Source organism: Hypanus sabinus, chromosome 22, assembly GCF_030144855.1.
Source record: "Hypanus sabinus isolate sHypSab1 chromosome 22, sHypSab1.hap1, whole genome shotgun sequence".
Classification (NCBI taxonomy): domain Eukaryota; kingdom Metazoa; phylum Chordata; class Chondrichthyes; order Myliobatiformes; family Dasyatidae; genus Hypanus; species Hypanus sabinus.
Window position 1 is genome coordinate 28,264,885 of NC_082727.1, and position 27,193 is coordinate 28,292,077.

General features: G+C 42.0%; 1 protein-coding gene across 5 annotated transcripts in view; it reads right to left on the reverse strand.

The window, feature by feature from the left end:
- Positions 1-576: 576 nt before the first annotated feature.
- The window catches only part of arid5b (AT-rich interaction domain 5B), a 139,917-nt gene continuing 113,300 nt past the window's right edge, over positions 577-27,193 (reverse strand). For all 5 annotated transcript variants that reach the window (XM_059947361.1, XM_059947365.1, XM_059947363.1 and 2 more), the window contains 2 exons: positions 20,676-20,874; positions 577-4,735 (listed from right to left, as the gene is read on the reverse strand). In XM_059947361.1, coding sequence (XP_059803344.1) covers positions 2,642-4,735; positions 20,676-20,874 — 2,293 coding nt within the window. In that variant the 3' untranslated portion in view covers positions 577-2,641. The remainder of the gene's footprint in view (positions 4,736-20,675; positions 20,875-27,193) is intronic.

The following is a 27,193-nucleotide window of genomic DNA, read 5'->3' on the forward strand; positions in this document are numbered from 1 at the left end:
ATGTCATGGAAAGATAGTGCTCCAAAAATATGGACCATAGTGTCTGATGCAGTTGTTTAAAGGCTTGTGGCATGAAGTTGAACATATTTTGATGAATACACAACCCATGTACTTTGGCAGTGAGGCAGGCAAACCCAAGGACTATAAATGGGTCCTGATCTGACACGTCAACTGTTTATTCCTCACTGAAAATGCTGCTTGACCTGCTGAGTTTCTCCAGCATTTTGGGTTGGTTACTCTGGATTTTCAGCATCTGCAGAATCGCTTGTGTTTATGGGTGGCAAAAAGGAAGAGATGAAGGTGCCCAGAACATGCCATGATGCCTAATGTTGATTAGGTAAGGGAGGTTTTGCAAGGTATCTTCAATAAAATGCCACAATTAAATTAAAATTAATGTCAGACATGTTACCTTAAGATATTACCTCACTTGAACCCCTACACATCCTTCTTGAATAATTGTAATACAACAATGCCAAGTAGATTGCTGGGCTGCTAATTAAAGCAATATGATGTAATAAAAGTCATAACTTTCAAGGTAATATGAATAATAAGCTACTTAAGAAAACCACTCATCTATTAAGTAGTAAAACTTTTATTAAATATAACAGTGGATCAGAAAGTACAAAATATTTTGCCAGCTATGTGATAGATAAACTATTGGCACAAAGTATCAAAAGCATTTGCCAAGAAGTACACTTTAAGAACATACAAAAACAAAACTTTAGTGTTTATATTTGGCTCAGCAACATTAGACATATAGTTTGAACCTAATATAAGATTACTCAATAACCTTAAACTATTAGGATGCATCTGAATGTTACCAGTCTTCACTTTTAACTATGTACAAATCACCTTACATGAAAATGTGCTATAGATCCAAACCAAAAATGCAAAAAGAAATGTGTTCATTATTTACAAAATACAAGTTTTATAATAACATGTCAGTATAAACATCTTGCTGATAATAGTCTGAAAATATTTAAGCTATGTATGGCGGTGAATGGAACAACCATATGAGGACTACACTCTAACTAATACAGCCACAATCACACAAACAATCTCTTAAGTGCTCGTTATGATCATTACGAGCATGGAAACCAACAAAAATAATATATCCTGATTTCACAATACTTATGATCACAGTGCTCTTTGCAAAGCTGGACCAGATGTGACCGTGGTATACCATCGACAAACATGTGCAGTTAAGTATCGAAGCTTTAATGTGTTGTTGAAATGAAAAGGCACAGCTAGTTCTTGATGTAACAGGGAGACTGCCAGAAAACCACATGTGATACTGAGGCATCAATTAAACATGTTTATTGTGGAACTGAAAGGAAATTATTGTAACCAAATGTTAAGTCCTCCAGAAGCAAATGTTGTAATAAGTTTAAGAAAGACTTTCTTTCAAAGTATTTGCCCATGTTTAATTTGAGGGCACTTTTAAAAGGAAAGTGAAATTTTCCAAAGCCTAAATGAGAAACAAAAGGCTGCCAAAGATTTCAAGCCAAGCTCAGGAGTTGAACAAAGAGCCAGAATTGCATTTCAACACAAATCTTATTAAAGCTTCACCAACAGCTGCAGAGGCAACAGGAGTACACTGAAGAGGCTTTATTACAGAAAAAAAGCAGAATGTTCATGGATGCCAACGTGGAATCTTGGTCTCTTCCATTTTATTGTTCTGCTTCACTCTTCCCTCTTTTCAAAACCTGCCTTGTTTACTTGAGAGATTTACAGTTTAAATATTTGACAAAATGTTATGTAAAACCACAGAAAGAACCCTTACAGCTATATTTTTGTAACCTTAAATGCAAAGTGGGTGGAATCTATATATAAAATTATTTTCCTGTAATGCAGCTATTATGAATTACTATTACCTTGTCTATATACAAATCTTTTAACACGTGTGGCTGCCGGGCATTTAACAAGTGAGTTTGAGACGTTGCCACGGCAACGATGAATGTACGAAAACTGAATTAGAAATATTTACATTAAATTTTGAAATATTAAAACAGAGGCAAACGCATCTCAAGTTATTTTGTAATTGGCTCTGCTTTTATGGATGTGAAAGTCTAGAGCTTAACAACTGCGAGAACAGCAATTATCTCCAAGGGGTTGCGGAATAAGCACGGTGCACTATTACACAATGTAGAAATTAAACACCACATATGGGTTCTACGAAAAGATTCAAAAGAATCCAAACAGACATTTACAGCTGCGGAGAACTTCCTGTAGTTATTATGTCTATCCTGTTCTGGAACAAGAGCACAATTCTCAACACATCCATCATCTGACACTGTGAAAAATGCAGCAATAAGACAACCAAAGCAGCACACAGAACCTGACTACAGTTGCATAAATTAAGATGTAAATGTTTATAGTGAATATTTACACCCATTAAATGTGTCGCTATTCTACTGGTGATAGTGTTAAGTCACAGGCAAAAAGATTTATGTACAAAGGATATCATTACCACACTTAAGAAAACAAAACAAACTTTACAATTTGTAGATGATAATGTCACCGAGGGTGAATGCAAGGAATACGTAAGCCAGTTGCTGGTAGCTTGCAGTCACCAAGTCTTAATGTAACATGGAATGTCCGGCTTATTGCTGTCTTCAGCAACGTTCATGTAATGAAATATTTACAGTTTTGTGCTGGGATGTAGAGAAGAGATCGGCGAACTGGAATAAGCAACCTGCGGGTTCAGAGAACCCAGCGGATAAAGACTATGGTGCAAAATATCTCCATAAGTAGCCGCGACTGGGGAAGCAGCCGCGGACAAATGTCTGTACAACTGCGGGGATGCACCGGTTGAAGCCAGGATCTGTCTCTGCATCGCCGGTATCATGAAGGAATGGATCGCAAGTGGTTGCATGAGGGGAGAGAGCACAGCTTGATTCTTCAAGTATTGTAAGGGGTGGGCATAGTCAACGGGGAAATGAGAGCTTAAGCCGTCACACATATCTTGCACCTGAGATACAAAAGCTCCAGGATACACACCCGGGAAAATTGGTGTAGGCAGCGGGAACTTGTGGCCCTCCAGGAAAATCCCTGGTGGCAGGGTTTTGCTGCCTTCACCATCCAAGTCGAAAGTCTTTTCTTTCATCGTTGGGTCCTTGGAGATGGGAGACACGGCCCGGTGCTTCTTTTCTGGGCTCTCACCGCTCCCACAGTCAGTACTCTCTCGGTTCCTCTTGATGGGCTTGGTGGTCCCGATGACCTGCGAGCTGGCCTTTGAACACATGATCGGTCTGACCGCCTCTTCCATCTTCGCTGGCGATGAGGTGATAGCTTCGCCGGTCTTGGCGCTGGCCACCATCGGCATTGGAGGGACTCGGCATGCCTTGGGGTTGTAGTTGGAATGGGCTGGCTGTGTTCCTGCTGTCGTGCTTTTAGCGTCCAGGGGCAACGATGAAGGAAGTGGCGTACCAGTCAGATTCCTGGGCAACATCTTCTTCAGCTTCGGAAGACTCAAGTCAGTGGGCTGTTCCTCCGCCGGGGATTTCACTCCAAACTTTTTTTCCGGTTGGTGCAAATTTGAGAGATAATTTAGATATTCAGCATCCTGGTTTTTACGCTGCATAAACGATGAACTCTTATTCTTTGCGATGTTGTGGTACTTTGACGTTTGGTCATTAAGGTGGTGCTCTGTATGTTTATAAAGGTTGTGTAGGTGAGGGGAGGAATAGAAGTCCACTAGAAAGCTTGAGACTTGCGACGGCGGGCAACATTTCTTCTCAGAGTTATTGTTTTCATTGTCTGTAAGGTCGGAGGTGAAAGGGTAATGAGTGCCTCCTTTGAATGAGTCTGAGCAATTGAGATGATGGTTGGGAAGGTAAGCTGTCTCAGAATCGGATAATTTATTCAAACCATCTTGCTTAAACGCTTCCCCTAGCTCATCTGAGCTTCTCTTGGGAATGCTATGGGCGCGCTGGATGACAGACGGTCTATTAACGGCGGGCGGGTCTGATGAGGAGCCTTGTGAAAAACTACACTCAGTTTTAACCGTTTCCTCCCCGTTGTCGCCAACTTTTTTACTGCTCAGCAGCAGGGGTGGTGCTCCAATTGAATAGTTGTTGGGTAAGGTGCCACTGACTTGTGACAAGAGCTTCTTCTTGGCAAGCGGTGACATGATGCCAGGATGTCCTCGGGAGTACACCACGGGCATGTAGCTGGGGCAGGCGTCACTTTTTGTGGAAGCAAGCACCTCCTCCTTCTCTTTGTGAGGGTTACCTCTCTCAGGCTGCCGTGTGTGCTGTCTCTGGGCACCGGGCTGCGGACTGCTCCCGGGACGACCTTCAGTCTCCTCCTTGCGAGACTGGTCAGCTTGATCAGACTGGACTGCGTCTCCCTCCGCTGGGACCGCGCCGGCAGCTGTTTCCTCCTGGCTGTCAATTGCTGGGAGGTCGGGTGGGCATGGCGGCGGCTCAGGGTTTTGGCCGGGGGTGGAGGTGTCCATGCCCATCTGTCCCTCCTCTGGTGTTTCCACTGTTGTCACTGCTTCCTTGCCCGAATCGGGCGTGATGCCACCATGTTTCCTGTCTGGGTGCTCGCCACCGGCTTTGTCGTCGTCGTCCTTGGGCTGCCCCGTTCTGGCATCAGAGCCTTCTGCAAGGTCACGGCTGTGCTGCTCCTCGACCTCAGGCTCCGAGATTGCTGCTGCTCCTTCTGGCACTGAGACCAACGTTTCCCTGGACACATCCATCTCCTGCATACCTTCTGGCACTGAAGTTGCCTGGTTATTAAAGAAAAACACAATGTCATTAATACAAAATCTATAAAAAGGGAAAGCAGATATAGATAAAAAGCTACCAGAGAAGTGATACAAGAGCCTGAAAATACCAATTCAAAGTTTAAGAAACATCTTCTTCCCCTTCGCCATCGGATTTCTAAACCACATGAACCTATGGAAACTACCTTCCTATTTTTGCACTACTTATTTACATTTTTTAAAATATATTTCTTATTGTAGTTTATATTTTATGTATTGTACTGCTGCAGCAAAGCAGCAAATTTCATGACACACATCAGTGATAATAACCTACCTGATTCTGATAAAGATCAGCTTTATTTTTCACATGCACATCAAAACACACAGTGAAGTATTCCCTTTGCATCAAATTAAATCAGTGAGGGCTGTGCAAGTGTCGCTATACTTACGGTGCCAACATAGCGGGCACATGACTCTCTAACCCTATGCCTTTGGAATGTGGGAGGAAACCAGAACAGCCGGAGGAAATCCACATAGTCACGGGGAGAATGTACAGGCAGAGGCAAGAATCAGCCAATGTGTTGTAAAGTGTTGCTCTAGCTAGTACGTTACCACACCATCCATGTTCAAAGCATGGGCCCAGCAAGAACATCTTGTGTCAGGAAAGAGAAAGAGTCATCATGTCAAGACTGGGACCCTTTATCTGAACTGGGAAAGAAAGAAATTTAAGGTGGAGGAGGGCAGCGGTGAAACAAAAGGAATTGAAATAGCAGTTCATTTTACATAAATTGTTCTTACTTTCTGTTAAAAGAAATAGCAATTTTTTGACCTTCTGCATTTCCTATGTTTTCCTGTATAGTACTGTATACAACATTGCACAGGTTAGACAACATTAGCAACAGTTTAGATAGAAGCAGTTTAATTGTGTTTCAACTACCCTAATACTTCACCCTAGGAACAAAATTCCCTTTGTTCCATGCACCGTCCACCATTTACCTTAAATGTTCAACCTGAAATGCTAACTTTTCTCTTTCCACAGATGCTGCCTGACATGTTGGATTCTATCAGCATCTTTATTTTTATTTCAGGATCCAGGCATCTGTGATTTTTTTTTTTGTTCCAAGGTTAGGTTTAAATCAACTGCTTCCATGTACACAAGAAAATCTGCAGATGCTAGAAATCCAAGCATTATTGGAAAAGAGTAAACAATCGACGTTTTGAGCCGAGATGTTGCCTGGCTTGCTGAGTTCCTCCAGCATTTTGTGTGTGTTACTGTAGTTTGAATCTTTAGCTTTGTAAAACATTTAAGGGGTTTCAAAGTTACATGAATGTTGTGAAAAATCGATACCAGGACTTAAAAAGAAGGCAAGAAACCACAGTATGCTCCAAAAGGATGGCTTTAGGGAATTGCTTCTAAAAGCAAAGGGGAGCTGAGTATGGAAAAATGTGTTCCAGAAGTTAGGCTGAATGCAGCTCAAAGAAAAGACACCAGATGACTTAGGAAATGGACAAGAGAGCAGAATAGCAGGTAGGCAAAGTTTATTTTTTAGAAGGATGCACAGTTCTCATAATCATTCTCCATTCTATTCCTCATCTTGATTAGGGAAGGGGAAAAGCTTCACTTAATTCTGTTGGATAATCACAACACTTCAACTAAAAGTACAACTCCACAATTCACAGAATCACTTTCAAGGACTCATCAATCATGTACTCATTATTTTTTTGTTTTGAGTTTACATGTTTTGTCTTCTTTTGCACATTGGTTATTTCAGTCTTTGTTTATATATAGTTTTTTAAAAATAAATTCTGTTGTATTTATTTTCCTGTAAATGCCTGCAAGAAAATGAATCTCAAGGTAGGGAATAAATTTGCTTTGACTTCACACGGCTTGTTTCTGCTAGTGACACTACCTGCCCTAAGAGACAGCGGAAACTGTAACTTGTCTCAAATAGCTCAGCTGATCTTCAGTTCTTTAAAACAGAGACAGATTCTAACATGCAATCAAATGTTCTGACATTTTAAAGTACACTATTTGAAATCATGGCCACAGTTAAACCAGTTACTTTGCAAATAGATGGTTGAGGTCAGACATTTCAAATGAATTCTCTGTTTCAACTACAATAGAAAGCAGAGACATAGATTTTAAACGGGTGGGACAAAAACAGAAAAACACTTAATCTGCCCAGCTGTTGGCTTCATTCCCAATAACCTATTCAAAATGGTACAACCAATATGTTGTGTGTGTTCTGGGAACCAAAAAAACACAGCTAAAGGAAAATAGATTAATGTTCTTGTACAGTAACTCTGGATTACAGCAGAGTATAAATCAAAACATTAATATTTAGATATTCATGAAATATTTTACTTTCTATTTCATTTATGTTTTCATAATCCATCATCTCTAATTGCAATTTCAACATAATGGAACACTGCATTGTAAATAATTGTTGACTTTATAATATTGAAGGTTACCATGACTACAATAACCTACTTTCTTTGGCATTTTCCAAGGTTATTTAGCAGCAAAGCAGTTACTAGAACATGATATCTCCTGGCTATATCACTTCCTAGTAAACAACTGAATTTGTCCTTGTTACGATTAGTAGTTGGCAATTCTGCAGTTCTCAGCCTGTCAGTGTGAAGAATCGCCATAGTCAGTGGCTTCCATCAGGGGCCAGCAGAGTGGGTGTAGAGGCCTGGCCAGGCCTCCGGTGGGCCTTGTACTAATGGTTATTATACTAATATGTCATTTAGCACCATTACCGTTGGGATAATGCTCCTACCATTCCCTGTCTCCTTGCCAATTTGCAAACGCCTGACTTACACAAAGCCCACACATACTAATGAGCATTTGGAAGATCAGTGGCATGGATTTGCACTGATCCAGATCAGGGGAGCTGCCGTCACCTTCTGCCATGTGGAAACTCAGATGGCGGCTGTATCTCCAACGTGCAAACTGTTCAGTCCACAACCAGTTGATAGGAATGGAGTGCTGCTGTAACACGGGGAGGGCCTGTAGCAGTAATGACAATACTGAATGGCAGCTAATTAATAGAACAATACAGCATCCGCAGAACAGGATGCACTGCTGACCTCTCAACCTACTGGAAGGTAAATCCAACCCTCCCCTCCCACGTAGCCATTTTTCTATCACCTATGTGCCAAAGAGTTTCTTAAATGCCCCTAATGTATCTGCCTCTACCATCACCTCCGGCAGGGCATTCCACGCACCCACCACTCTCAGTGTAGAAAGAAACCTACCATCTGACATCCCCCTATACTTTCCTCCGATCACCTTAAAATTATGCCCCCTCATATTAGCTATTTCCCACCCTGGGAAAAAATCTCTGGCTCTCCACTCAATCTGTAGCTCTTGTACATCTCTATCAAGTCACCTCTCATCCTCCTTCACTCCAAAGAGAAAAGTCCTAGCTCACTCAAGCTACCCTCTTAAGACATGCTCTCTAATCCAGGCAGCATCCTGGTAAATCTCCTCTGCATTCTCTAAAGCTTCCACATCCTTCCTTTGAGGCGACCAGAACTGAACACGATATTTCAAGTGTGGCCTAACCAGAGTTTTATGAAGCTGCATTGTTTCTTTATGACTCTTGAATGCATCATCAGCTAGTCCTTCCTTGCAACCTAGTGCAGGAACAGTGGAAATTACATTACAGAATTAGGAGTTATGGGGAACAGGCACAGAAGAATAGGTGTTGATTGAGGCCAGTGATGACTGTATTGAGCAATTGGATAGGCTTAAATGGTCAAGTGGCCTGCTCCATTGCTATTTACTTGTAACTGATCGAAGAAGTCCTATGTAATTACAAAAGTCAGAGAAGTAGCAGTTTATTATCACAATGGGACTTACAGACAATGCAATACTTTCAAAGTGTGGGTACAACAATGTAGAAAGGAACTATTAGTTTGCTGCTAACAAACAGATGCAGTGGAGATCTACTTCATCCCATTTCATACCCTTCACCACCTCAATCAGATCAACTCCTCTATCTCAATTCCAGCTTCCTTATCCCAAATCCTGTGATCACCTCGGTATCCAAAGATGCACCAATTTCCATCTTGGATTGATTCAACGCCCTGAATTTTGCTAAGTTTCATGCTGCATGTATGCCAACTGATGTGAAAATCCCAAAGCTCGATGCCAAGCTCCAGCCGCACCTGACCATTAGGTCCAGTGCTGGGAGTCCAACACTGGACAGAAAGCTGGCTCCTAGGCTCTACAAGCTGGCAAGTGTTGAATTTAAATTTCTTGAGTTTGTGAATGAAGGGCACCGAGCCCTACTGTTACTCCTGGATTGCTGTTAGATACAGCTTTCCAGGATTCATTCCATGATTGTAAAGGAAAAATGAGGCATCGATGCTTGGCTTCCATTGGTCTTAGCCAACAATCCTAGTTCTAGGATCTGCTCCCTGAGGATGCAGAGCTAGGAAGAAATACATTTAGTGCAAAGAACTGCTCCCACTTATTAAACCAAAGCCCAATGTTTGAGCGGCACTTTGGGATGATGTGTTTGGAGTACAAACTCACTTAAAGATTCACAACTTTTTCCGTGGAGCAATATCTACCATCTTAATTTTCAGGATATGGTCCTTAACTCAAGATCCCCAGCTACAGAGAAACATCCTCCTTCAACTTGAGGTGAATTTTGTGGTTTATCGAGATCATCTCCGATTCTTCCATGCTTTGAGGAACATGGAGACGCAGATCACTACAGCACAGAATCAGGCCCTTCAGCCCATCTAGTCCATGCCAAACTGTTACTCTGCTTAGTCCACCTGGACCATGGCCCATCCATGTACTTATCAAAATTCCTCTTAAATTTTGAAATGAAACCAACTTCTACCACTTCCACTGGCAGCTCATTCCACACTTGTATGACTCTGAGTGAGAAAGATCCCCCCCCCCAAACAGGTTTTCTTAAATATTTTACATTTCACCCATAACCTACGACTTCCCATTCTGGTCTCACCCAACTTCAAGCCTGCTTGCATTATCTATATCCTCACAATTATCTATAGCTCTACCAAATCTACCTCATTCTCTTGATCTCCAGAGAATAAAGTCCTAGCCTATTCAACTTTCCCTACAAGTCAGGTCCTCAAATTCCAGCAACATCCTTGTGAACTTGCATTTACAATCGTGGAATGAATCCTGGAAAGCTGTATCCAGCAGCAATCCAAGAGTAACAGTAGGAACTCGGTGCCCTTCATTCACAAACTCAGGAAATTCAAATTCAACACTTGCCAGCATCACTGTAATCCCATGAGAAAAGTAATCCCATGAGAAAAGTAACCCCCAAAAAAATCATCCCAACTTGTGCAACCAATGACAACTAGCAGCTGAATACGTAAGTATTTGCCTATGTAGCAGAAATTAAACATGTGTTTATGTCAATGCTAAAATACATTCATCAGATATATAAAATAGATTTCAGCACTCTTCCCCCTTGCCTTCCAGTCTGGGCCCGAAACGTCGACTGTTTATTCCCCTCCATTGATGCTGACTGGCCTGCTGCGCTCTTCCTGCATTGTGTGTGTGTGTGTGTGTGTGTGTGTGTGTGTGTTGCTCCACATATTAAAATAGAATCTACTTTCTTGATTTTGCTATCTAATGTGACAAAAAAAGGGTAAGTTGGCGAACAAATCAATGGCAGTACTTAAGCACAAATGAGCCAGCTCTCACTCTTAATCTTACACTCCTGCATATCTCTTCCCCCTACATAATTTCTTCTTAATCACACCCATGGTATTTGTTCCTCTCTTCTCAAGGGTAGTAAATTTCACTCTCTAACCACTCTGTGGGCATTGAATTAATTAGTGACCACATTATTTTCAAGTTAGTTGAAATATTTTCTAACTTAACAGATTATTTCATGAAATTAAAGATCTATATCAAGCCACTTCAGAGAAAAGAGCCCTGTCTATTTAGTCTTTCCTGAAAGTTATTACCTCTTGGTTCTGTTATCACAGACTTTCTGTAATAGAATGCTTGATGATCTAAGGACTGAAACCACACAAAGACTTCAGGAATCTTGGCCCCTTTCCCAACTCTTCAGTAACATTGTTTTTGATCCATTCAAACTATTGAAATCTTCACCACAGGAAAGTGTTGCAATATATTTAAAATAAATCTACCAATGACTAATTGCCTAAAACATGGCTACAGCAAACAGCAAGAATATGACTCAGGCTGTGTTCTAAAGAGGAAAAGGGCAGCACAAACTACTGAACTGCCTCATTAAATTTCAAATTAGTGTTGCACATTTTAATTAACACATTGATAAAACAATACTTAGAATCTCCATAATCATTCAGATAACCAAATATCCTGTTATGTTATCTCATTCGTTGTGGTAAGGCTGCTGATAAAGCTTACTATTTTTTGTTTGATAAATAAAGTTGTTCCTTAGTCACCAGAGAAAACCACACTTCTTCCTGTAAAGTCTTTTTTTCTCCCCATTAAGTGACAAAAACAACAATGGCAGTTGGTCGTCATAACAACATTTACAAATTTAGAGGAGAAACACTTGTCAGCGTTAAAATAGAACTTCAGTGCTCATATTTGACATTTTAAGATGATGCACTTGATCTGCCTGACTTCAGCTCAGCCTCCAGGTTCTGAGTTAGCTACTCCCCTGTGACTTAATAACTCATTCAAAGCCCTCCCCTCAGTTACTGCCTCCTTATCCGCCATTCAGTGCTCACCTTAATACAACAACAGCACTCCCACCACCGAGTCTCCGTTACAGAGTTCACACTGGAAGTGGCTAGTTAGGGGAATGGAGGTGGAGGGCCAGTGGCTTAGAGTTCCTTGGTGTTAGCATCTCCAAGGATCTGTCCTAGGACCCCCAGACAAGTGTCATCACAAAGACAGCACAACAGTGCCTCTACTTTCTTAGAACTTTGTGTGGATTCGGCATGACACCAGAAGCTTTGATGATCTTCTAAACATGCTGGTTGCATCATGGCCTGGTATGGAAATAGCAGTGCCCAGGAACAGAGAAGCCTAGAGAAAGTGGAGGTACAGCCAAAGCCCTCACCAACAATGAGTGCATTTACACGGGGCACTGGCGCAGGACAGCAGCATTACCATCAAGTCCACCACCATCCAAAGCCATGCCAATATCCCGCTACTACCATCAGGCAAGAGGCACAGAAGCCTTAGGTCTTACAGAACCAGGTTTATGAGCTATTACTACCCTACAACCGTCAGACTTCTGTGTTGGCGCGTGGCCGAGTGGTTCAGGCATTGGTCTAGTGATCTGAAGGTCATTAGTTTGAGCCTCAGCTGAGGCAGCATGTTGTGTCCTTGAGCAAGGCACTTAACCACATATTGCTCTGCGACGACACCGGTGCCAAGCTGTATCAGCCCTTGCCCTTCCCTTGGACAACATCGGTGGCATGGAGAGGGGAGACTTGCAGCATGGGTAACTGCCGGTCTCCCATACAACCCTGGCCAGGCCTGCGCTCTGGAAACTTTCCAAACCCATGGTCTCTCAAGACTAACGGATGCCTATTATCAGGCTTCTGGACAGGCATTGACAACTTTGTTCACCACCTCTCCAAATAGAGACTACCAAATAGACTCTACCACACAGATCCTGACGAAGGGTCTCAACTTTGTTCACCACCTCTCCAAATAGAGACTACCAAATAGACTCTACCACACAGATCCTGACGAAGGGTCTCAACTTTGTTCACCACCTCTCCAAATAGAGACTACCAAATAGACTCTACCACACAGATCCTGACGAAGGGTCTCAGCCCGAAACGTCAACAGTGCTTCTCCCTATAGATGCCCTTGTAGGCTATCAGACTGCCAGCTGGCCCGTTAGTTGTCCCTCTTAACAGCATTTACCAAGAGAAGATATGCAAAAGAGATCTACCATTTTTACTCAATGGATTGCAAACAGAGATGAAATCAAAATCTGATCTAAAAACTACACACAAAATTGTTGGAGCTTGAAAAAAGGACTGTGTTATTCCAGAAAGCCCAAGATTTATAACCATTATGAATAATTTACCATACATTTTGATCCCGAGACCTGCAACCCAAGTTTTTCTAACAGCATGCCCATGCAAATACCAAGAGCCACAAATGTGACTTAAATACCCTACGATGTGACTGTGAGCCAAGATGGCCCATCAGTGGCGAAGTGCACGCTTGAAGTCGGCTCCCAAGACCAATGTATTACCTAGAACTACAGTCATAGAGTCCATTCAGCCCATCTAGTCTATGCTGATTTATAATCTGCCTCGTCCCATTGACCCACATCTGGACCATACCCCCTCCTCCATCCACATACTTTCCAAGGTTCTTTTTGAACGTTCAAATCAAACCTGTATCCACTACTTCTGCTGGCAACTTGTTCCACACTCTCACCACCCAGAGTGAGGTACAGTCGTTCCCCTTAACACATTTCAGCTTTCATCCTTATCCCGTGAGCTCGAGTTCTAGTCGCACCCAACCACAGTGGAAAAAACCCGCTTGCATTTACCTTATCTATACCCCTCATAACTTTGTATATACCTCTATCCAATCTCCCCTCATTCTCCTGTTCCACGGCTGTCTGACAGATCCTTCTGAGCTTGTCAATACGCTGCAAAATGCCTTTGTGAAATCTGAATGGCAGCATTGTCTAAGGACTTCATTTACTACTGAATAAACTGTCAAATTAAGCAGCATGTTAAGACAGCCCTTTAGCTATAAGTCTGTTCAGCTTAGTAACTTCAACAGCATGTCTGAACTCCATTTACCATTACAACTACATTCCTCCAACTCATTTATTTGCCGTTTTCTATCTCAATCCATACATTTCTTGACACTATTATGTTGACCTTCGACCATGAGATACAATCAATTTTCTAGTTACCTCCGCACCATCTTAAAAGCTTCTTCCCCAGTAGATAATCTGATCAACCATTCTAGCTAGCCCCACCCCCTCTATTACCTCAGTCACCACATTGTAAACACATGCTAGTATTTATGTATTAATGCATATTTAATCCATATTTGTACTAACTTTATTTTTTGGTATAATTCTTTATTAATTGTTGAATGTTGCTTTCTGCTGCATGCTGCACCCTGACCAACACAGCACAGCAAATTCCTAACACATGTAAATGTATATGGTGAATAAAGTTGATCATTGAGCTCCACTAGCTACAAGCTTCTGCAAAGTTAAAACTCTCCAAGTGGAACGTTAAAGACTCAGTGACAGAGGAAGTGTCTTTAGCAGTGAGACGTCAGTATAATCAGCTGATCTCTGACACACGTCGGTGAAACATTAGTAACGTCAGCTGAATTCTGACACACATGAGAGTTGGGTTCAGTCAAAGAAGTTGACTAAAGTACAGTACAGGTCTTTAAAAGGAACAGAAGGAGAAGGAATTGCAGAAAATGTAAAGTGGTGGAGCGATCAACGCACTAACCAACTAGTTAACAAGGCTCTAATATGAATGTTTCCTCCATGGCCTTAACCATCCACAAGGGAGATTGGTTAAGTATGGTGGGAGGGAGGGAAGAGAGTTTTATCGATAATGAAGAAAGGGTAACCTAATTTCAGACCCTGTTCTTCCCTGCTGCATTTAAAAGACAAAAAAGGAGTCTATTTGTGATTACTTTGCTCTAAAATGTTTTACTCAATCTCTCAGGAAATGTGGAATTGCATGAAAATACCAGGCAGATGAACAATCCATGGAAGACCAAAATATATTCAGCAGTGTTGAATGGCCAAGCTGGCTTCTGCATGCAGAACAACTCTCTTGGGGTCTGATATGAATTAAGTGAAAGCAATACAGCATGCATCTGTGTTTGAACAGGAACTAATGGTTAACATGATGAAGTCCAGATTGGTCAGTGATGTACATTTGTATCATCTGCATTCAGGCATATCAAATGCATGTATTGTACATTCACAAAAGCCTTGAACGGTGTAGCTACAGCTGCACTGTGATCATTGCTTAACTCAAGCTCGCTAATATGGCTTTGAGCATTAGGTCAGACATGGACGAGATTGCCTCACAGAATACTTTAGTGTTCTGGACCTCTTCAAAAGTGGCCTCTCACCTCCGAGATACTGACAATGCCACATCCCGAATGGATACAGGTTTCTGGCTAAGAGGGTGAAGTGCAATTTTGCAGACTCATTCCGTGCTGTGAGGCCGGACTGATACGCAGACCTCTAGGCACCATCATTGGTTCTGCACTCAAATCGGCATCATACTACATCACACTAAAAAATCTTCGCGGACACTCCCCACCATGCAACCTACCTTTTCCAAAAGCCCCCTTCTGGAAAACACTATAGGGCTCTTAAAACAAAACCTTCACACTATCTTTAAAGTTTCTTCTCCCAGGCAGTTAAACTGATCGGCCATTCTAGTTAGCCACCCCTACCACCCCCACCCCATTAACCCAGTCCCTGCCCCATTAACACTTTAAACCACTTTTTATAATGCTGTTTACAATGCAAATACACGCCGGTATTTATGCACATTGTATTGCATATCTGTACTTTAACCTCTAGCTTTATTCTTTATATAACTTTTCATAATTATTGAATGTTGCTGCACCCTGAGCAACACGCACGCAGCAAATTCCTAATACAGCTAAATGTGTATAGTGAATAAAGCTGATCCTTGATACAAATTGGGGATCAGAATGGAGAGAATATGACTTGTCTACAACTGCAAATGAACAGCTACTGTTCAAACTGGTGGCAGAGGGAACTGGGTGGTGGTGGAGATTGTACCCTCCCCCCCCTTGATGCTCACAATCCACCTGATAAAACACTCTGTTCAAAGTCAGCAGGTCACCCTTTGGAAACGGCCATGGGCTGATCTGCCAGCTAGGGACGTTTGCCAGTCAGTTGCACAAGCTCCAGTTAATTAAGCATCTGGATCAAACAGATGGGGCTGGCGCTGTCTGCCTGGCGCAGGAAACAAGGGGCACAATCCTAGAGCGGGGAAGAGACACAGAGGTAGAAGGTCTGCTGTAGAATGTGACGTAGCCACCAGAAGCTCTGTGGCCCACTCCTGCTTCTGTCCTGCAAGCACTCATCGAAACTCTGGCGGGAGTTTATTGTTTTTAATGGATGGCCGAGCGACCTTTGCTGAACTGCAGCCACGAAGATGAACTTTTAAGTGCCATATACATTCACATGTTTTAGGAATGTGCTCTGGTATGTTGGTCTTGGCATGACACACAACAAAAAGCAACAACATTCAACAATTATCTAGAATTGTATAAAAGTAACGTTATGTGTTTAAGTACAGATGTGGAATAAAATGTGCATAAACTGTAAAAACCAGCATGTATTTACAATGTAAACTGCCTTATATAATCCTCTATATCCCTCACATCCATGTACCTATCCAAGATTCTCTAGCCCTCTACCTAGCTACATGGTCTAATACTAGTCCCAGTGATATAACCATACCGCATGAAAACAGGCCAACAATTTTGAATTCATGCCAACAATCAAGCCTCCATTTGCACCAATGATACATTTATCCCATTTTAGTCTACTCATATTCTATCATTCTGAGGTGAATGGCAGACTCTTAGGAGGGGTATTGATAGGAACCACGGGGAGAATAAATAGCAGTGTAAAATGGGGCTTAATGGTCAGTGCAAACTTGACAGGCCAAGTGGCCCGTTTCCATGCTGCACTCACCTATTCACTGGAGAGTATTGACAGTGGCCAACTGGCTCAACAGTCTCACGTAGCTTTGGAATGTGTGAGGAAACTGGGGCATCCAGAAGAAACCCACACCCCTTCAGAGAGAACATGTGGACAGCAGCAATGGGGGTGGGGATTGACCCTGGACTACAGAAGCCGCTTGGGAGCAGCTCCACTGGCTGAACAACGCAAACGCCCAGCAGAGATACGACTGTACACAATCATGCTTCTAGAGCCGAAGCATCCAAGCGCACTCTCAGTGTTCCTACCTTGTTCAATGCAAGGGTCAGGATTCTTTACATCATTTCTGTGCCAAGCCACTAGGTGGGAGCATTCCACTGTCGAGAAACAAAAGCTACCTTCTTTGTATACCCCTCCCTTTGAAGTACACAATCCTGATGGCAATAGACTCTTCCTGATAAGGATTTGTACTCTGCTGCTCTGCCGCTACGTTTGGAGGGGAAGTTATAACATTCGTTAATGAACTCCTTGCCAGAAAGTGGAATCAGAAAGTATTTCAGATCCTAGGCAGTTCACAATAAAGATACAAAAACTGGCTTCTAATAAATTCTGCAGGTACTGGAAATCCAGAGCAACACACACATATGAAGTGCTAGGGGAACTGTCAGGGAGCATCGGTGGAGGGGAGTAAACAGTGGACATTTTGGTCCGAGACCTTTCACCAGGAATGGAAAGGAAGAGGGCAGAAGCCACAACGAGCTTCTAATACCTGTCCACACATGGAAAGAACCACTGTGACCTACAATTTCAGTGCAAACATGGCAGGTTGGCTAAATGAAACCCGTGTAGCGCCACAGGAATCCGCTGACGACATGTGCCAAAACCTCACAACCGCGGTGCCTAGGGTAGCTACAGAAATGGCAGAAACCAGGAAACACGCTAAAGAGCAGGACCGGCGAAGGCAGGCACCAAACAGATCAGCAGCAGCATGTGTCGAGCCAGCCAGTAAACACACCCCTCAATCCACAGATCATGGATAAAACACTTTGAACCGCTCACAGTAATAATGGCATCGGTGGCACCTTTGAAGCAGCAAGGGAACTTGAAAAGGAACGTTACCAAACTAAAATGGAGATATGAGGAGGGGGTGACCAAATGAATAATTTTAAGGTAATTGGAGGGGTGATCCCACACAGGGAGTGGTAAATATGGGGAGTATTCTGCCAGGTTTGGTTGTTAGCGACATTTACGAGTCTCTTAGACAGGTACATGGATGAGATATGTAGGAACAAAGAGTTACATTGACTTTATAGTTGGTTAAAACATCAGCACCTGTTGGCCTGCACTGTACTATAGTGTCCTATGAATGGGCAAGAGGCAAGCTTTTAGCAATAGTCTTGAAGATGTGTAAAAACAAACCCAAAAGAGCAGGGAGTTTTAAGGCAGGTTATCCCACAGCCAATGAAAGCAGAGTAACCAATGAAGAAGCAACAAATTGCCCAAACTGTAATGGGCTGGTGGAGGCTGTGCACCATTTTGACTTCACTGCCTTGTTGCTGGACAATTCAGAGGTTGGCAGAGCTTTAGAAGATCAGGGGAATTGATGGGGTCAGGCCTCATGGAGGGCCTTGAAACGGAATAAACTGAACGTGGAGTGAATGCAAGGCAGCACTCACAGGGATAACGGGTGACTAGGGCTTGGGAAGTTTGTGGAGAACCAGCCCGGTCAGGTTGGCTAGAGTGTAGTTGGGTCCAGAATGGGCGGGGGAGGGGATGAGGAGGGAGGAGCAACAACGGAAATGGCGAGAAGGGACAGGGTTGGGCAGTTTCAGCAATGGCACAGCCACGCAGACTGAAGCTCCAGTCAGGGTCAGTATGGTGCCAAAGCTGTAAACAGTCCGGCTTAATTGTAGATAAATGACAAACATAGATCAGAGAGATCAGAATGGTGGCTGGGTGGACTGGACATTTCCAGGACAGGACAGTGCCCGACTCGGAGGAAGCTTGTGGGTAGCAGTTCCCACCTCGCTTGCTTGACCCTACAACCTCCTGAACCAATATAGATAACTTCACTCACCTCAGCTGTGAACTGTATCCATGACCTAGAGACCAACTTTCGCACATTGGTTGTTTGCATATGTATATTTTTTCTTTATTTTCATGAGAAAGCCACCAGGAAAATGAATCTCAAGATAGTATATAATGACATTTATGTACTTTGATAATAAATTTACTTTCACTTCTCAGTTTGAGAGATTCTGTTGGAGAGGCCGGATGGTGGATGGGATACCAATCAGTCAAGGCTACATTGTCCTCTGTTCCCGATTGCTGTCTCGCTCCTGCTTCAGCTGGGCACCGGTGAATGGAATCTAACACTGCGATTGCCAGAATGGAGCCCCACTTCGAATGCAAGGCAGATCATTTAAGGGAGGAGTTGAAGGCAAGTGGACCTAGGAGTCGGCCCTGAGAAGTTCTGGTGGGTGACACAGAAGGCCACGAGCAACCGTAGCTAGCTGCTCCCGTGCAGGGTATGGCTCAAACCAGTGAGGGGCTTGCCTTCACCTTGAAGCCTACCGACTTCAATTTTCCCTGGAAGTTAGAATGGAACATTACAGCACTGTGCAAACCCTTCAGGCCAAACTTTTAACCTACTCCAAGATCCATCTAACCCTTTTCTCCTGCATTACCCTCCATTATTCTATCATCTATGTGCTTATCCAAGAACTTCTCAAATGCCTCTAATGTATCTGCCTCCACCACTCCTGCTGGCTTAGCTTGCCACATACTCACTGCTCTGTGTAAATAACCCACCTCTGACAACCCCCTCTATACTTCCTATCACCTTAAAATTATGCCACTTCACTTCTACTCAGATTGTCTCTGGTTGTCCATTTGACTGTTGCCTCTTATCATCTTGTACACCTCTCAGGGCAACTCTCATTCTCCTTTGCTCAAAAGAGAAAAACCCTAGTTTGCTCAATTTATCCTTGTAAGGCATGTTCTCTAATTCAGGCAGCATCCTGATAGATCTTCTTAATGCTACCAATGGGCACACGAGTGTGGATTATTGCTTTAAAAGTGAACAATCAAATTTGCTAGAAGTCCTTCCAGGAAGGAGGGTGCTCTTCTTACTCCGCCTGGTCTGTATATGCGAGCAGACCACAGTTGTCTTTGCAAGCAGAATTGGTAAATGATGTCGACAGCCATGAGACATAGGAGCAGAATTAGGCCATTCAGCCCATTGAGTCTGTTCTGCCATTCCTTCATGGCTGATTTATTATCCCTCTCAGTCCCATTCTCCTGCCTTCTCCTCGTAACCTTTGACACCCTGACCAATCAAGAACCTATCAACCTCCATGTTAAATATACTCAATGACTTGGCCTCCACAGCCAGGAGACAAATACATATGAAAAATGAATCTATATCACCTCTGGAAATCAACTCTTTGAACACGGGTCAAGTAGACCCTGTGGAATCCAAACCGAAGAGAGGACAGGTTGCTAACAATCCATAACTCTGTATAAAACCAGATGATGAAGGCATATAACCAAACAATTTGGAGCAGAATGCAACAGATCACATGGAAATGGTGTGTGTGTGTGTGTGTGTGTGTGTGTGTGTGTGTGTGTGTGTGTGTGTGTGTGTGTGTGTGTGTGTGTGTGTGTGTGTGTAAAAAAAGTAAACAAACCACGTGACACAAGAATACATGAAACCATGTGACCACAGTAAAAAGGAAATCAAACCACTGGGCAAAGAGTGCAGACTAACATGACCAAATCTCATTTGAATAGTACAGATTAAAGCATTGGGCAATACGACACACCAGGTTACACAAGAGTTTTGCACCAAACCAGGAACAAGAGTGTAAATTAATAGCATGATTTGGCAAAGACTGCACAGTCATCTACCACCCTACAACTACAGACTGGAGTAATTCCCGTCTTTGCAATGGCGTACCAATGTAAAAGTTGTAGGTTCCTTGGAAACTTATTCTTAACTGAAAGGAAAATATGGCCAAAATATCGATGCCAATAATGCTTGTGGTTAGACTGGAATATCTGCCCAACACTTAATGAGATTGAATGCTTTCAATCGTGCTGATGCAGCTTACCAGCCTTTGTACAAATTGCAAACTATAGAAATAAACAGCAAAGTTTCAACAAGTATTGTCTATTTCCAACATGCTGAGCATCTCAAACAAAATACCTGGCATTTTCGAAAAGCAGAGTTAACAGTGACTCACAATGCCACAACACAAAATTGTGAACAGACACACAACGGAAAAGGGAACAACACTAACCTCACAGTTCTCTTTCATTCTCTGAGCAGTATCCTTTTCTTTTCTCCCTTTTCTGATTTGCTCACTTCTCCGTTTGGTTCCAGCTGCCTTCATCTTGCTCTCTGTTTCCTGGGAGCTGTTCTCCTGCTTCCGAGGCTTGACTGGAGGGAGAGGCTTGTCTTCTTCCCCTTTGATATATCTTTCGTACGGCAGGATCAGCCTACAACAGCCGTGAAGCACACTTGGTGAGAGAGAGGCTCAGAGAAAGCATGCCACTGCTCTGACCTTTACTACAGAATCAAAAATAATGGAAGGCTAGGGGAGAGGAGGGTGCTTGTTCAGAGGATCACACCAGACTACTTCGACTAGGCAGGACATGCTAAATACTCAGCATTCTCTGTGGTTTTCCTGCATTTGGTCACCAGGAGGCAAAGTGATGGTGAAAAACCAATATCTGAGGCCACAAGGCGATTATCTGTTTGGTCAGTTACAGCCCTTGGGAAACTGAGTAAAATTCAAGCACGAAGGATGGAGTGGAAGTGTGTGTGGGGGGGGGGGGGGTAGGGAAATGTGATAAAAATGTAATTTGCTATCCAAGGACTGTGATTGCTAATAAATCAGAGAGATTAAAAGTTTGACGAAAGCAATTACAAATATAACTTGTGTTTGAACAAGTCTGCAAGTCTGTCAGAAAACCGCTTTGTCTTTAAACCTTGCTCGTCTTGAAACAATGATGTAATGATACTCTACCATCTGGGAAGCCACTGTTCTTTTTCCCTAACCTGAAAAAAGCTAACAATGTAATCTTGCGAATATTTTATTTCCAGAGCATAGATATTACCAGCATGGATATTAATGCACATTCTCCTTGCAGAAGGGGGCCTGAACAAACTTTTATTGCCAAGGAAATGGCAATTTGCCAGCGATAAAGCTCCAGTTCAAGACCATGGGGTATATTTATCATTAGATGCCATTACAAGGAATGTTTAAATATCTTACAGCTGCTAAAACTGGAAAAAGTTTTTTCTGAGTACTGGAAACACACACAGATACCAAAATACTGAGTATCAGCCAAATTCCTGGTCTCTGTAGTAATGTTAGAGTAACATTTATATAATGAATAACACATTAATATAGTGGATGGGAATTTAGTTCGAACTGTGTTCCAATTAAACACGAGATGAAAAATTTATTGCGGTGATACCTGCCTCGCAGACAGCAAAAATACATCCAATGAATAAAAATCAGTGGGATATGAATGACGGCAAAGAGCACAGGACTGTGTTTGCAGCTGTGAGCATGGGTGAACGGGGTGGGCACCTCCAATAACTCAGTTAACAGTCAACAGCACTGGAGCCTGGCATCGACCACAACGTTCATTTGATACTTCTCCCCCCCAGTTTGCCCAGCCATCGGCCACAATGCTTGCCACTAACCGTTCTTCCCTTTTTAACACAGGGGAATTAACAGTCTTCTGGAAACAATAATGCTCCACATTCATAACCGGCTGCAATTTAATCAATTCGAGGTCATAAAATAAAAATTATTTTTCCGAGTGAACGTCTTTACACTGAGCAGGGTCTGAACCAGAATGGAAATCTTAAATTCATTGGGATCAGGCCTGACAAGATTAATGAGCCAACATTCTCTCTACTTTTCCATCTATGGAGATTTCTAAAAAGGTCTTTCTTTCCACCGTTTGTAATACAAGCCTATCTTCAAAATAAAAGAATAGCTCACTTTGTTTGCTAGCAAATTAGGTGCCTATGGTTACAACTTCCCTTTTAAATCTCTTTTAACAGTTCAGCTGGGACGCGAAACATTTAATTTTATTTTATTTTTCACAGAGCTCAAAAACCTGGCAATGGGACAAGGGTAAAAATACACTTAACACAGCTGGCCTGGAGACTTCTGCCAGCTGCAGGAAATCTAGAGTTAAATGTTCCTTGTATCTGTAAAGTCATGACTAAGGTAAAATTGGAATCAAAACACTAAGATTTACTTGTTCATTTTTCCGTGGATATCTGGATGATTCCATTGCTACTTCTGAGAGCCGGGTTTGTCAATAAATTAAGAGAGGGGGAGAAAAAAACAGGCAACGGGAAAAGTCACAAAGTCCAAACAAAAGAAGGCTCTTGGGATTTTTGACTTTGGGTTAAAATTCTCCTTGAACCGCTGGTCCTTAAATGCACAGACTTTGTTTACTGTTAATCCTGAACTTTGTCTTCGTAGTGAGCACTTGGAATACAATGTAAGCCAAAATACAAGAGTCATTTCACAAACTGCCTTCCCATATTTAGAAGGTTTGGTTAAAAAAAACCAGCCAACTTTCTTCAAATATCAGAGCAAATTAATCAACTAGACCAAAAGGGAGTTTGCCTATGGATATTAATGTGCATATTACTCTGAGTGGGGGAGGATCTACTTGTGATTCGAAGGTATTCCATGCTATAACTTGAGACACATTCTATGCCTGATCTTTTAAAGATAGGCTTTGTTTAGATTTTTAAGTGAATGTGAACATTATTTCTTTTTCCTTCTGCTAAACATTTTATCTAGGAATTGGAGGAAACAGTCTAAACACTTACTGGCAGGGTTACAATGAAAACAACAGCTGAACTGTCAATATTCAATTTCTGCCTGTGCCTTTTCATTTGAAAGATTCAACATGGTTTTGCAATCCAACTACAGTGAGTTACGAAGAATTATCCTTCAGAGGTGCAATCATTGAGACGAGATTGATCTCAAAGCTAATAATTTGCATGGTACAGACATGGGGTTTTATTTTAGAATGTGGTGATGGAATTTGGAGGGGGGGGCAGCAGTGGAATAAACAAAACATCATTTTTTCCGGTTGTGCAGCTAACCATGACAGCAGCTGAACAAACATAATATATGACTTCACATAAATAGCACAAACACTCATTAAATTCTCCATAGTTGTAAACTTTCCCTCTGCCAGTCATTACACTAAGGATGCTGACAGTACACATCATATCATTATTTTCTTTTTTAGCTCCTGCTGAGCATCAAGAACAGAGCTCCTTTTGGTGAAAATTACTGTTCTACTGGTCCTTGCAACTGTTATTTTGTTGTTGCCTGAACTTATTACACAGCAACAGCTGTGTCCTTGTCACCTTGCACTATAATTCTCTCCTTGCATTGACATTTTGTGAATAGCAACAGTAACAGGTTCAGCACATATTACCACAGCTATAAAATTGGATGGAAATGAGTCTTTGCTGGCTGTGAAATCAATCAATTCAAGCTCTTTTTAAAAAAAAAATGAAGAAAATAGCTAAAAATCTCAGAGCTAGGAATTAACCATATAACAATTACAGCACGGAAACAGGCCATCTCAGCCCTTCTAGTCCGTGCCGAACGCTTACTCTCACCTAGTCCCACTGACTTGCACTCAGCCCATAACCCTCTATTCCTTTCCTGTTCATATACCTATCCAATTTCTTTTTAAATGACAATATCGAACCTGCCTCTACCACTTCTACTGGAAGCTCGTTCCACACAGCTACCACTCTCTGAGTAAAGAAGTTCCCCCTCGTGGTACCCCTAAACTTTTGCCCCTTAACTCTCAACTCATGTCCTCTTGTTTGAATTTCCCCTACTCTCAATGGAAGCCTATCCACGTCAACTCTATCCATCCCCCTCATAATTTTAAATACCTCTATCAAATTCCCCCTCAACCTTCTACGCTCCAAAGAATAAAGACCTAACTTGTTCAACCTTTCCCTGTAACATAGGTGCTGAAACCCAGGAATTGATCAAAGTTATTTTGATGCACGTTTTTAATAAGACATTATTATATGCAAATCTTAAAAATAAAAGCAATTGCCTCCTTTTATCTAATATACCAGAGGGAAATAAAAATTATAGGAGATAACTGTATTATACAAAGTGACAAAGATACATTGCTCAGGTGGAAACAGTTGTTTGGTTTAGAGGTAAAAGGTGATTGCCCATCAGTTCAGTGGTCTATTTATATATGATCAATAAGGTGCACTTCCAGGCAATATACAGTGCACAAAATTTTATTTAACTCCAATTAGTAAACACTGGTTTAAGAGCCTCTTTCCAGTTCCTTCCTAACCCTGCAGCACAGTCTAATTCCTTCTCATCTACCTGTCCTGTACCTATTTAAATGCATAGAGTCACAGAACGGACTAGTAAAGAAACAGGCCCTTTTGGTGCATCTTATCTGTGCTGAACTATTAATCTGCACAGTCCACCCCCCTTCCCATCCATATATACTTATTCAAATTTCTCTTAAATGTTCGCCACTTGCACTGGGAGCTTGTCCCACATTCATCTTCCCCATAAACTTTTCACCTCCTTAACCAAGACTGCTAGTTCCCGTCTCACCCAACCTCAGAGGAAAAACCTGCCTGCATTCACCCCATCCATACCCTCAATAGTTCTCTTTACTTCTATCAGATCTCCCTTCATTCTCCTACGTTCCAGGGGATAAAGTCCAAACAATGTTCTCAGGCCGTGTGTCTTCAAGTGGCAGGGATTCCCACAATCTGGGAAAATAATTTTTGTCCGGTTGATATTTTTGAATTTATCTGTGACTATACTGTGTAGCTGATGGCCTCTGAGTTTGGTCTCTCCTACCTCACCTCTTCAGAGCCAGTCCTTACTAACCTCATTCACTATTTTAAATACTGCTATTATTCTGCCCCCTCCCCATCAGAATAGAGAAAGGTGCCCCAGTCTGTTTCATTTTTGGCACTGCTCAAGCTTAATTTGGTTTTATATCGGTAGGTGAGCTATTGTTCTGTTTAGTAAAATTACATGTTAGTGCCGACCTCCTTTATCCTGCTATCTAATCCCATTATTAACCCTACAATGCACTGCATCATAAAACTCACTTCCTGTCAGTGAAACACAACTCCACAAATTTTACATAGGAACATTAAAAGGTGCAACTTCTAAAACTTACCATGAGACCACAGATCAGCTCCAAAAATGTGATTTAAACTTCTCATGAGACCGAGCACCAAATAATAAAAGATCAAGGACAAGGCTAGGCATCAGAACACGACGCTCTAAGCTGACTGAATCTGGCCCTCCTGTTTTATTATGTCACGTGATCCCTTTCAGTGAATCACTGTCCAGTAATCTGCTCCCAACCACTTGCTGTATGCATAACTGACCCCTCAAGGACAGTGTCGAATAGTGACCCTATTCCCAGGAAACAGGCTGTTTTCCTCAATATTCTTTCTGAAATTATGGTTTGGCTCAAAATACCACGCAAGTCAGGGAAAACCTAAACCAGAGAAGAAAGGTCCACTGTCACACACAAGGGAGCAAAGTGGAAATTTGAATATGGCTTTCTTTTTTGGACATTGCGACACTTTCAAATGCTCCTAGTTGACAAACAAATGTTTACTGGAAAGCACAAGTGCAAGATCCTGAACTCGAGGAAAATGAGTAACTCAGCGTGTTCTTCAACAGCAGTGGGACAACCCTCACCACAAGGACTTCCATAAAACCAAGGAGTCCCACGACTGCCTTGAGAGCGAGCAGGGATGTGCAATAAATGCCAACTCTGCCAGCAACATGCTGTGAGCTCATACAAAACACACCAGACCCCAACGCTAAACTCAGGCTGAAGAAGAAAAATACTGATTGAGAGAGATTTTTTAAAAAATGTAGCCCAATAGAAGCTCATCAATATACCAATCGAATCCATTACCTGCAGCTTTTAGTCATCGTGACCTGATTCTATCAACCTAGACAAACTGCATTTGCCACGTTAAACTCGTGTGTAACTTTCATCTGGAACAATCACATTTGAATCACAATAGTCTTTCTGCTCTACCTAATCAAAAATAGTTTTGTAAATTTGCAATAAAATTGAAACATAGCAGGAAAGTACTACATGTTAAAATATGTATTACTGACAAGAATTCCCAAAGAAATGAACTGTGTAACATTCCCCCTTTTTAAGAATTCTTGGATTGGGGAAAACTGATAGTATCTCTTCAATAAGTGCAGGTACAAAAATGACATAGTAACTACAGAAAAGAAACAGTGGTGAGATTAATCAATAGGGACACCAGGTCACAAGACATAGGAGCAAAAGTAGGCCATTCAGCCCATCAAATTTGCACTGCTATTCCAGCATGGCTGATTTATTATTCTTCTCAACCCCATTCTCCTGCCTTCTCCCCAAAACCTTTGAAACCCTGACTAATCAAGAACTTATCAACCTCTATTTTGAATAGACCCTACATCTTGGCTGCTACAATGACAACGAATTTCACAAAATCACCATTCTGTAACAAAAGAAATTTCTTCTCTGTTCTAAAGGGATGCCCTTTGGTGGAAATGCTCAATAGCTCAAATCTATAATATATTCTGCTACTTAATCCCTGCTTTATAAACAATCCATGAATCTACGAAGTAAGTTTGGCCTTAGGTGTGATGACTACAACTATGATGGAACAAAGTCATAAATTACTAAGTAGAGTTTAGAATGCACTCAAGGACTTAGCCTGAATAACAATACACAAGAGTTC